This window comes from Botrytis byssoidea, assembly GCF_014898295.1.
Source record: "Botrytis byssoidea strain MUCL 94 chromosome Unknown BBYS_015, whole genome shotgun sequence".
Classification (NCBI taxonomy): Eukaryota; Fungi; Ascomycota; class Leotiomycetes; order Helotiales; family Sclerotiniaceae; genus Botrytis; species Botrytis byssoidea.
In genome coordinates this window covers 606,083-617,668 of record NW_024065856.1, presented here as the reverse complement: position 1 = coordinate 617,668, position 11,586 = coordinate 606,083, and the positions used below count along the sequence as shown (strand labels likewise).

Genomic DNA, 11,586 nt, shown 5'->3' with positions numbered 1-11,586 from the left:
CTTGAACATTCTCGAGAGCTGTCTACCTAGCATGATACTGAAGTTGTCATCTACAAAGGACCAAGTGCTTACTTGGTAGATGTTGATTTCTTCATATGCATTTGCCTTTGAGAATACTTGACTACAGTGGACTTCCCACAGTTGTCATTTCCTCTCTCAAGAAATCACAACAGAGTATAGGTAATTCAAGACTTGTATTTAGATCAGCATGATCTTGTTAAGAGAGTCATATTATCTAAGAGCATCTCCGGGGGGTATACCTCATCGCTGTCTATGTATTCATATGTAGTACGTTCATTTAGACTCGTCTTCCTTGAGAGCATCTGCCCATTTTCTGCCGGTCAATTTCTCAAATGCTTCGCGGTACTTTTCAGCTGTTTGCGACTTGATATCCTCTGGCATTGCAACTCCCTGTTTGCCCTTGAGGCCCTCGGCCGTCAACCAATTCCTCAAGAATTGTTTATCATAGCTTTCTTGTTCCTTTCCAACTTCGTATTTGGATGCAGGCCAGAATCTACTCGAGTCGGGCGTTAGAACCTCATCTACGAGAACGACTTCGTCGGTTTCCTCGTCCAATCCAAACTCAAATTTGGTATCCGCAATGATAATGCCTCGTTCTGCAGCATAATCCCGAGCAGTAGTGTATAGCTTGATTGCCAAATCTTCGATGCGCTGCGCATACTTCTCACCTACAATCTTGGCTGCCTCTGAAGGATGGATGTTCTCATCATTTTGGCCAGCTTCGGCCTTGGTAGAAGGTGTATAGATAGCTCCTTGGGGGAAAGCCTGGGAGTTTTGCAAGCCTGCAGGTATTTGAATGCCGTGGACAGTAGATGACTTTTGATACTCTTTCCAGGCGGAACCAGTAATATAACCACGTACGATGGCCTCGATAGGGAAAATTTTGAGCTTACGTACTTGCATAGATCGGTTTCGGAGAAGTGAGTGTTGGGATGAGGAGATAGAGGAGGGGAGCGAGAGAGTCAGGAAGTGAGTTTTGAGATTAGGGATTAGACCTGTGAGAACCTCAAACCAATGCGCGGAAAGTAGAGTGAGAAGCGCGCCCTTGTAGGGGATGCCCTGTATATACTATTAGCTCTGGTCCTTCAGTACAAGACGGAAAGTATACATTTTCCATAATCACGTCATAAGCTGAAATGCGATCTGATGCAACGAACAGGAGCGTCTTCTCATCAATCTCATAAAGATTGCGAACTTTCCCTTCTGCGATCTTTGTGAGACCATCAAGGGTCAACGTGGTAAGAGCTGAATCTGTCATTGTTGGATGATCTTGATTAATATTGTGTATTGTCGAATATTGTTGGATTTGTTATGATGTAGTTATGTTATGTAAAGTTTAATAAGTATTTCTACAATAGTGTTCTGACTCAATTCATATTTATAAATTTTATTGAAATGCCCCTCCTACTCCGAAGTTACTCCGAGTGCTGTAGCAGGACAAACAGCTAGCACGTGCACTCGAAAGCAAGAACCCAAAATAACCATGAGAGATAATCAACGGCGGCCGATCATCGGGAGGGGAGCTTGGGAGCAAATATCAAAGCTTTATTATGCAACCTAGGTAATTGCCATATGTAGGCCATATACATAGCAGTACACTACTCAACTTACCTAGTACTTCAACTGCAAGCATCCAGTATACTACTACTACTACTACTACTACTACTACTACTACTACTGGGCACATAGGCTTCTTCAAGCACAATTAACAATCCTATTCTTTGTTGATCATACATAAACAATATCAAAAACCTTCATCATGAGGGTCACTCCCCCTCTTTCCAAGGGCTTCTTTGGCCGAAGTGTAGATGAGTTCAAACGTTTATCAATAAGTGGTAAATCTTCCAGATAGCTCAATTCTCAAATATAGGCAAACTTACTTAACTTACTTCTTCTAGCACTCACCGCAGAAGGCACAAGAAGAGCTACATCTCCATTGCATCTCGCAAATTTCCACAATCCCGAATCCCTAAAGCGCTGTAAAGTCTTCTCTGATGCTGATATGGGAGGCTTTTCAAAAGTGCATTTCGACTGGGTACCCCCCTCCGAGAACCCAAACCCTAGCTCCTCCGAAAATAAGAATGGGCATGTTAAGTTCCATGGAAATATTTCGATAGACCTACCCCCGAACAGACCCCAAATCCAGCGCAGTGGCTATGCGGCTTGGAGAACTCTCGATCAACCATCGACGATATTTGGGAAATCGCTATGGAACATAGATGCGTATGGATTGCTCGCCCTACGCATAAAAAGTGATGGGAGGAAGTACTTTGTAAACATACAAACGGAATCAATTGTGCCTACGGATATACATCAACACAGACTATATGCGCGAAGCCCAGGAGAGTGGGAAACAGTTTTAATCAAGTGGAATGAGTTTGTACGGACGAACCATGGTGTTGTCGTAGAACCACAAGGTGAAATGTTGAGACAAAAGGTACGGACGGTAGGAATAGGATTAATTGATAGAGTTCCTGGTGATTTCCAGCTTTGTGTGGAAAGGATTTGGGCCACCAATGGATTGAGTGAAGCGGATCTCGAAGAGGATGGCAGAAAGGAAGAGGGTCAATTGAAGAGCAAACATGGCGAGAAAATCAGATGGGGTGAAGATAAACTTGACAAGACTCCTTCATGACCAATTTTATAATCAATTCAATGGATTCATCGAATTCAGATTGATCTGGCTCATTATACCCACCAGAGCTGGAGTTTCTACTCCATCCACGCAATGACGTCCCTACCAAATGTCTTTGCTGTGCGCATGTGTACTACTAGGTTATGAATTAAATCTACTCAGTAATCCAATAAAACTCTCAATGGCCTTCCAAATTATTTATTCACCCACGAATATGATTTTCCATGTAGCAACGAACCGTACAATAATTGTTCTATTTGTAAATAATTTGGAGCATGTACTCTAGCTAGCCCACCCAGCAAGATCTTGCGACAACCGCGTTCGACGCGTCTTCCCTCCTTCCTCAAACCGTAACATTAAAAATATCTTCAAATCCAAGTCTCTGTTCTCTTGATCTTTACTTGATGATATCATAATTTTGTACTTCCAGTGGAATGTAACTATCAAATATTGGCCTTTCAATGTGCAAAGTAACCGTCGGATTATCTTGACCATGACACGCTATTTGACACCCTCCAAAATCGGTTTGCTCATACTCATAGAGCTATATACAGATGGTGTCGTTTCAACATCTTCCACAATATCTATACTTTCTTTCGTTCTTGCACAGTTGCTACCATCAAGCTCGGTCAAGCAAGCAGGAAAGGCTTCTACCCCACAATATCCAGTCCTCGATCTCGAGGCCTTCGAGACTTTACTCAAGCAACACAGCGCAGCTTCCGGGCATCCTGGAAGGTCGTTGTGGGATCACTTTCTTGCAAAGCTTTGGAAAGTCGACAGTCTAGATGCCTTACATGAATTTTTCGTGAGGCTGAACAATCTTTTGGCCAAATCCCGGGAAGACATTAAGAAGGATGGTGAAATGGGGATTCCTCCGCCTTCAGGGGATATGATATTATTGTCTCGTATATCGCCGTTCGGTAGCTTCTTACGAAAAGCTAAAATTGAGTTTGAACGATTAAAGTTTGGCGATGTGCTACAGTTATGGACGACTTTCATGAGATGGAGGCAGCCGTCAAAGGCATACTGGGCTAGGAGAGGGCGTGTGGTTGGGATATGGGCTGGTGATAGAGTGCTCACAGAAGGAGAGGAAGATTGGGGGCTTGAGGAGACCGAAACCTTGGCTCACATAGCTTATGGTGGTCTGGAGGAGGAGAACGCCGCTGGGTCGGTCAGTACTGATGATGTGGAAAAGCTTCTCGAATTCCACGTGGAGCAGATGCAAAGTAAGTTTTTGGGATTCATTATCTGAGTATTTCTAATCCTTTTCAGAACTGGGCACAAGAATGCCGATAGAGGTGAAATCTAAGCTCAAGTCCCTCCTGGATGATAGTATAATCACGCCCAGTTTATCTCACTACCTGACGTGAGCACAACACAACCCCAATTTTTAGTATAAGCTAATAGCCTGTTAGCTTTCTAGATGCATGGAGATCTGGTGACTACCCTTCGTCCTTCGATAGCCTTCATCGCTATTTCGACTACACGATGCAAAATCGAGACCGGTTGTTCTACCAATATGCTCTCATGAATCTTGCAGTTCTTCAAGCTGATTTCGAATGTTATGATGAGGCAGTAGCCGCAATGCTGGAGACTGTCTCTACCGCAAGAGAGAACAAGGACATGGCATGTCTGAATTTTGCTCTGAACTGGTTGTATCACTTTGGAAAGGCACATCCAAACATCATTGAAAGCTCTGGCTCAACGAGTATGCTAGGTGTTGAGAAAGAGGGGCTTGCGTTCCTACGGATTAAGGCTAAAGAGAGTGGTATGTGGACGCTCTGGAGCTCCTCACTGCTCAGTGAGGCAAAGTTGACACTGTCGAATGGCGAGAGTGTGGCGAGCGCTTTTGAGGGCATACTTAAGAGTTCTCATCTGGTAACGGAGAAAGGTATGAAGAGTATGATGGGGCCACAAACAGCTATGCAGTCTTCCTTGTGGGGTCGCCTAGGACTGGTTTGTCTGTCCAAGCAGTATAGTGAGATATTTCTCCGATGTCATGCTAAGTACGGCTTGTTTGATGATACATTGAGGTTTACCTGCCGGATAGCACATTATCTAATGGAACGAGGTTCCTATGACCAAGCAGCAGAGCGGCTAGAGGGTTTAGATTCCAACTCTTTGCGTTCATGGAAGGCCAATCAATACTGGCTGAGGTATCGTGGAATTTTACGTCTTAGGAATGATCTATACACCAACAATCTAGAGGGAGCTGATCACATTCTGTCCCAGCTACTTCAATGCGACGGTCTTGAAGCGGACTCGGATCTTTCCTTCGAGATCAGCACTCTTCACATTGACTACCTTGTTCGTCGAGCAGACTTTGGTGCCGCGTTGTCAAAATTGGAGCAACTAGCCTCTTCATTAAAGGAACACGGAGATGATATCAATCTGCGAGTTAAGATACTGACGATGAAAGCTCTTTTACAAAGCAGGATAGGTCGCCCAGAAAAAGGCTTTTCTGTTGCGGTTCGTGCAGCAAGTATAGCATGGCGAGCACGCTTGATGCCTGCTCTTTGGGCCGCAATGGGAGCTGTGGCCAATATTTTGGTCGCACTTTCTGAGTTTCAAGCTGCCTGTCAAATCGTCATCGCCATCATTCCTCGAGCATTGGAATGCGAGAATTGTTCACTTAGCGCGCAGCTCTATTTTTGTCTTGCTGAGTCATTTATGGGATTGGCAGGACAAGCAGCAGCAGGTGATCCAAGAAGAACCGAGAATTTAACAAAATCCTTGGACTTCCTTGATAGAGCTTTCACGGAATTCTCTGCTATTGGGGATATCAATGGGCAATGTGAGTCACGGGCTAAGAAGGCAATGGTTATGATGGCTATGGGAGACAAAACATTGGCAAATGATTATGCTTCATCGTTTTTGGACCTCGAGCAGCAGAGAACTGCGGTGCATATCTAAAGTATGTTTGAGTTCATACATCGCCAAGTCAACCGTGGATAGGTGAGGAGCTTGAGGTAGAAAAATTCATGATGCAAATGGTAATGGGAAGTATTGTTACGATCAAAAAACTAGACTTCATCTAATGAATGCCATTCTATGTTCAACCTCCTGTCTTCCCGAAGACCCCCTCTATTGTCCAGTGAAGTAACAGAGCAAGCACCAATTCCACACTGATCATTAAATCTACTCCTTCTTGTGGTAGTTGACCTTCTCGTTCCAGCTATCATGCAATATTAGTATTGATCTCGTACAGTTTAATCATGCGGTCCACTAGAGCTCGCTTTCTCGGAATAGATTCAGTAAAAACTTACAAAAGTGTCTATGAATATAATTAGTAATAAATCTTGCAAAATTACAAGGGGTGTCAACTTACCTTGTCTCCATCACCCCAGAAGAAGTTCTTAGTTCTCACGTTTTGATATGGGTATTCAGGTCTCTCCTCCAAAGGCTCCATGTGATCCCAATGAGCCCAATGCTCATCCCACAAGATCTTAGCATTGACACTTGCGATGATCAAGCAAGGAACCGTAGCACTACCCCAATAATCAGCCTTAATTTCCTTCCTGCCTTATGATTCCCAACCAGTCTCCCATCCCCCGCACTTGTCCATATGGTGTATAGCTTACTAGATTGACAACTTCCTCCAGAGATCTGCGGGGTTTGTTAGTATTGCCGCCTTTGAATTCAGCAAAGTTTTATGAGGCAGTGTTTACGTACCACTGGTAGCGGCAGCATGGTCCTTGACAGCCTGACGCTCACGGTTGAAAGCGTTGTTCTCGGCGCCGGTGAAAGTGCTCTCGCTGCTGGCAAAGCGTCTTTGGAATGGGGTTCGGATAGATTGAGGGCGGGCGACGCGCTGGGCGGCTACTCGGGTTGCTCGTGCAGAGAACATGTTTGTTGTTTGGTGGTTGCGATTGTGTCTAGGTTGTAGTGTGATTATGCGCCGCGACGCTGTAGAATTATCGTATGTTGCTGCCAATTTGAGCATCTCCACCTTGGAAACGAGAACTTACCGTTGATGCCTAAGGCATATATTTGGTCATCGGGAATCGCCCGATTCGGTAGATAGCTTTGAGTTGCTGTCACGTGGAGACGTGAACCTCATGCAATGCCGGTGAGATTTATTGTTGTGCGAAGTCCTGGTTAAGTCAGGATGAAATCATGTAAATAAACAGTCTTTGTGTCTCTCTTTGCTGTGCGTCGCTCACAGGGAATTATCACATTTGTTTCAATTCTTGGGAGATGCATTTGCGAATTCCGTATCGAGATTCTGTATCTGGACCCTGGAGTCTGCTTCTTCAGCTCCATCATATCGCCACGGAATCAAACGATTAATGCAAACGACAGATAGCAATTATGGATCAGGTCAATGATGGTAATCATGGACTGAGAATTACAACTTGGAATGGTAAGAGCGCATGTAGCAATCACGATTATGCATCACTAACAAAAGCACAGTTAATGGTATCAGGTTGGTGATTGGCAACTTCGAAAAAGAATTGATTTGAAAGCACGTCTGATCATGTGTTGTAAACTGACATTAAGCACTGAGCAGGAATCCTTTTAGTTATCAACCATGGCGAGAGAAGAGAACCTTTTCTGTGAGTAGTCATTAATGACGTCCGTTGTGGAAATGCACTCTAACTTATGTGCAAGGCAATGTTCGATATCCTCGAAACTGATATTCTAGTGATGCAAGAAACCAAGATTCAGCGGAAAGATCTCAGGGATGATATGGTTTTAGTACCAGGCTGGGACGTCTACTTCAGTCTTCCAAAGTACAAGAAAGGTATGCTGATTTTCTTACTTTTTGGATTTGTACTCACATTATGACATAAGGATATTCCGGAGTTGCTATCTATACAAGAAACTCAGTGTGCGCTCCAATACGTGCCGAGGAGGGTATTACCGGAGTTCTAACTCCTCCAAACTCCACAACCAGCTTCCGTGACCTCCCAAAGGATCAGCAGATCGGAGGATATCCCACAGGCGCTCAACTCCAGGACTACTTCCTCGATGCTGCAACTCTGGATTCGGAGGGAAGATGTGTTATCCTAGAATTCCCTGCCTTTATTCTTATTGGTGTATATTGTCCTGCAAACCGTGACGAAGCTCGTGACGAGTTCCGTATTGGCTTCTTGAATGCTCTCGACACGCGAGTACGCAATCTCGTAGCACTAGGAAAGAGCGTTTTCCTGACTGGAGACCTTAACATTATAAGAGAGGAAATCGATACAGCCAATGCAGAGGATAAATTGAAGAAAGAAGGGTTTACAGTGGAAGAATACATATCGACACCTGCCCGCCGACTATTCAATCATTTGCTAATCGGAGGAAAGGTGATTGGGGACAGAGATGAAGGAAAAGAGCCACAAGTCATGTGGGATATATGCCGCGGCTTTCATCCTACACGGAAGGGAATGTTCACCTGCTGGGATCAAAAAAAGAACGCCAGACCTGGAAACTTTGGCTCAAGGATTGATTACGTTCTATGTAGCGAGGATAGGAAAAATTGGTTTCAAGATTCAAACATTCAGGAGGGGCTCATGGGCTCGGACCACTGTCCCGTTTTCGCTACCTTGAAGCCTAGAGTCGAATTAGATGGTGTCGAGATCGATATCCGCGATGTCATGAGTAAGGATATGTTTAAGAATGGGGTGAGAGTGCGGGAGTGGTCGATGAAGGATCTACTGCCAACCTCTGCCAAACTAATTCCAGAATTTGATCGACGCCAGAGTATTCGTGACATGTTCACCAGAAAGCCTACCAGCTCGATGACTGCTGCTCTGCCCTCCAATTGGTCCAATGCTGGAAATGGAGTAGAGTCAGCACAAACAGATGGCCCATTCAGCATATCCAATCACGTCGACCCACTCGGAGCATCCCCTACTAAAATAACTTCTCCGACAAAGTCCTTAATCTCATCATCCTCGCCTACACCAGTCAAGAGGTCCACTGATGCATTGCAACTAGTGTCACAACCATCAAAGCGCAGTAAGGTCGAAGCCAAATCAAACAAAGGGCCTTCTAATGGAAGGGAGAATAAGAGGCAATTGGGAAAAGGCCAAAGTAGTTTGATGGGGTTCTTCAAATCTAAGACGCCGCAGGTAGCACAGACAGCACATCAAGCAGATTCTCCTTCCTTATCTACAAGTGATTCTTCAACAGCAACACCTGCAGAATCGGTGAGTCAAGAGTGTCTTGCTGGCTGCAGTACAGAAAACGACTCGCCCCTCAGGGCTGAGAGAAACACAAATAAAGACGAGGAAATCGAGAAGTCATGTGATTTACGACAGGACAAAGAAGTACACGACCCCATAGTAGCGAAAGAATCTTGGTCCAAGCTATTGACTAAACGCATTCCACCCAAATGCGAACACAACGAGCCATGTATCAGCCATATAACGAAGAAGCAAGGCATCAACCGTGGTAGATCTTTCTATATGTGTCCTCGACCTCTGGGACCATCAGGTCAGCAAGAAAAGAACACAGAGTGGCGCTGTAATACATTTATTTGGAGTAGTGAGTGGACTGGGAAGGAAACTTGAGACTGGAAACTTAAGATTAGAACCAGCGCAGAAGCCAGGAAGTAAGAATGAACAGGTAGCGGGAAGAAGGATATGTTCACCTTACCTGTCATACCAATAGTATAATAACATAATTCCAGAGTATCTATGCACACATATATGCCGATCTACTATGGTATCTACGTTTTATAATTAGTCACAAAAGGGAAACAAGAAGCAGACATTGTATAAGATGACAGCGATACATAACTAAGAACACCCTTTTTACATAAATCTTTGTATATCCTAATGTGAATTCCAACTCATTATTATCTGCCTTCATAAATTTAATGTCTTAGCCTTGTCTAAGAGTGAGTCCTTTAAGCATATGCCCGAGGTTCCCGAGATGAGTCTTCACTCCTTCAAAAAGAAAGGTTCTCGCTTCACAAATTCACTGAGTCCACAATTCACTACCATGCCAGTTTACTTGATACTGATTCACTTTGGAAACAATTCACTTTGATAGCCATTCGCTTGAATAAGAATTCACTTTGATATCAATCATTCACAACTACCAGCCCCCTTAGTTGCAAGAGCTGGGATTAGGGCAAGCGAACAATATTCACCAGCCCCCCCCCTACCCCCAAAAAAATTCACACACAATCGCACAAATTGAATATCCATGGAAAAACAAAGTGAATTGTAATATTAGAATGATGAAGGAGGAAATATTGAGATCTTCGTTACGATGAATGGTGTCATCGAAGGCACATAAGGGGGAAAAAAGCACAATTCCTTGTCACAGCGTAGGAAGCAATCAGAGGGTATCATGAAGTTTAAAAAGTGTTTTCTGTATATATAATATATAGACCATGTAAACTGTATGCGAAATCTAAGTACAGCTTTTAGTTCCAACCATTCACCAAATCCGTGTTTACAATCCATCCAATGAATTGGATTCCATTCCCTACCATTCCATAGGCACATTCTCAGATGAGCAAACTGATATAGCAGTTTGTAGACCTGAGAAACTATAAAAACATGAAGGGAAAAAAAAATATGTACATGTGATGAGTAATGAACGCAGTAATGATAAGACATGAAAGTCCAAATTCCAACTCCTTTCCATAGGTTGTAAAGCCGTGAAGCACAGGTCACGCCATGAAGAGTTGACGAGTTCGTGATTCCAGAGAAGAGAATACTTAGTATTGTTGTTGGGGGGAAAAGAAGGTGAAGAGATCCTGTTGCTGGATCGCTTGCCAAGCTTCTGTTGGTGCGAAGTTCATACCCATTGGTTCGTCACCATATGAAAGTCTGCAGTGCTCAGGCTGAAGCTGCTGCTCTAGCACGCTGGAGTGATCCATGTGAATATTGAGCCCAAACGTGCCCATTGTACCCATACTAGTATCATTAGCAGAGTCGTGATTTAAGAGTGGATAGTTGATGGAGGATACGGTGGTGCTGGTGCTGGAATTGATATTGTGAGATAGCTGGTTAGCGGTTGATTTATTGAGAGTCTTCTTTGATACACGACGCTTCTTCTCACTTGGCTTTCTGGGGGCGTATTTATAAGTTGGGTAAGCCTTCTTGTGAGCTTCTTTCAATAAATCGGCACGGATCTTGTACTTCAGACGCCGCTCCGGAGTTTCTGCAGCCCACATTCCAGCAATAATTGAAGCTGGAAAAATTGTTAGAGGGTTGAAGCAAAGCGCGTAACAAAAAGGAAAACTCACAAATCTCGTTGTTGGTGATACCTGGATAGGCTTTCTTGATGGGTAAATGATTGTCCGCACGATAAAGAATCCACTCATTAGCTGGACGTGGGATCTTTGGCTTGAGACCAGTGGGCATGGACGATGAGGCAAGATGATTTTTTTCTGGAGTAGAACAACGAGTAGCCCCAGTATTTTGTGGAAGAATAGAGCTATTTTCATCCCATGAGCCATTCATCATTCTTCGTTGCTCAATCTGAAGAGGTTCTAGACATAAATTTGCGAAACCTGCAACAGCCAACATTTGTTTATGCTCAAACTCATCTAATGGAGCAAGGAACATTCTGTTGATATAGGCGTCTCTGACGAAAACACCCTTGCGATCAGTGTGTTGCCTGCGATTATTTATTAGATGAGGTCTCAGATATGAAGCAAAGAGGACATACTGATAGAAATGAAGTAGAATTTGACGTTCGGGTGTGCCGATACTCATGTATTCGTAATCTCGCAGCTCACACCATGGGTTAATGTCGAGAGCGTTATACAAATCTAATTCATTGATAAAGTTGCGCATTGCATTATAGATCTCCTTCGTCAACCCAGGAATCATATAAGCTTCCACAGGAGTAGTATCGAGTGCGGGATAAGGCACATTTGCGAGCGGCGTTTCGAGAACAGTACCGTGATGTGGTACCCATTTTCCTAATCGGAGAGAGGAGAGAGACATCTTTGAAATGTAAATGCGACAATGTTTTAG

General features: G+C 43.9%; 6 protein-coding genes across 6 annotated transcripts; 3 read left to right on the top strand and 3 right to left on the bottom strand.

Annotated features, from left to right (window-relative positions):
* Positions 1-294: 294 nt before the first annotated feature.
* On the bottom strand, positions 295-1,279 carry EAE97_007682 (uncharacterized protein; the record flags this gene model as incomplete). Its single annotated transcript, XM_038878196.1, has 2 exons — positions 295-1,080; positions 1,130-1,279. The coding sequence occupies 2 exons, from the start codon at positions 1,277-1,279 to the stop codon at positions 295-297; spliced, it is 936 nt and encodes a 311-aa protein (XP_038731034.1).
* Positions 1,280-1,676: 397 nt separating this feature from the next.
* On the top strand, positions 1,677-2,956 carry EAE97_007681 (uncharacterized protein). Its single transcript, XM_038878195.1, has 2 exons — positions 1,677-1,856; positions 1,920-2,956. The coding sequence occupies exons 1-2, from the start codon at positions 1,781-1,783 to the stop codon at positions 2,654-2,656; spliced, it is 813 nt and encodes a 270-aa protein (XP_038731033.1). The 5' UTR covers positions 1,677-1,780; the 3' UTR covers positions 2,657-2,956.
* A 193-nt stretch (positions 2,957-3,149) lies between these two features.
* Positions 3,150-5,569, top strand: EAE97_007680 (uncharacterized protein; the record flags this gene model as incomplete). The annotated part of the gene is made up of 3 exons (XM_038878194.1): positions 3,150-3,882; positions 3,929-4,022; positions 4,072-5,569. The coding sequence occupies 3 exons, from the start codon at positions 3,150-3,152 to the stop codon at positions 5,567-5,569; spliced, it is 2,325 nt and encodes a 774-aa protein (XP_038731032.1).
* Positions 5,570-5,794: 225 nt separating this feature from the next.
* EAE97_007679 (uncharacterized protein) lies at positions 5,795-6,503 on the bottom strand (the record flags this gene model as incomplete). The annotated part of the gene is made up of 5 exons (XM_038878193.1): positions 5,795-5,831; positions 5,923-5,930; positions 5,985-6,144; positions 6,238-6,262; positions 6,329-6,503. The coding sequence occupies 5 exons, from the start codon at positions 6,501-6,503 to the stop codon at positions 5,795-5,797; spliced, it is 405 nt and encodes a 134-aa protein (XP_038731031.1).
* Positions 6,504-6,967: 464 nt separating this feature from the next.
* Positions 6,968-9,159, top strand: EAE97_007678 (uncharacterized protein; the record flags this gene model as incomplete). The annotated part of the gene is made up of 5 exons (XM_038878192.1): positions 6,968-7,019; positions 7,070-7,082; positions 7,167-7,212; positions 7,268-7,400; positions 7,451-9,159. 5 exons carry the CDS (start codon positions 6,968-6,970, stop codon positions 9,157-9,159), a joined length of 1,953 nt encoding a protein of 650 aa, XP_038731030.1.
* Positions 9,160-10,319: 1,160 nt separating this feature from the next.
* Positions 10,320-11,556, bottom strand: EAE97_007677 (uncharacterized protein; the record flags this gene model as incomplete). The annotated part of the gene is made up of 3 exons (XM_038878191.1): positions 10,320-10,795; positions 10,851-11,224; positions 11,276-11,556. The coding sequence occupies 3 exons, from the start codon at positions 11,554-11,556 to the stop codon at positions 10,320-10,322; spliced, it is 1,131 nt and encodes a 376-aa protein (XP_038731029.1).
* Between the last annotated feature and the right edge of the window lie 30 nt (positions 11,557-11,586).

Coding starts and splice junctions, on each gene's coding strand:
- EAE97_007681 (XM_038878195.1), top strand. CDS start 1,781: ATGAGGGTCACTCCCCCTCTTTCCAAGGGCTTCTTTGGCCGAAGTGTA. Junction 1,857..1,919: donor CAAACGTTTATCAATAAGTG/GTAAATCTTCCA, acceptor TACTTCTTCTAG/CACTCACCGCAGAAGGCACA.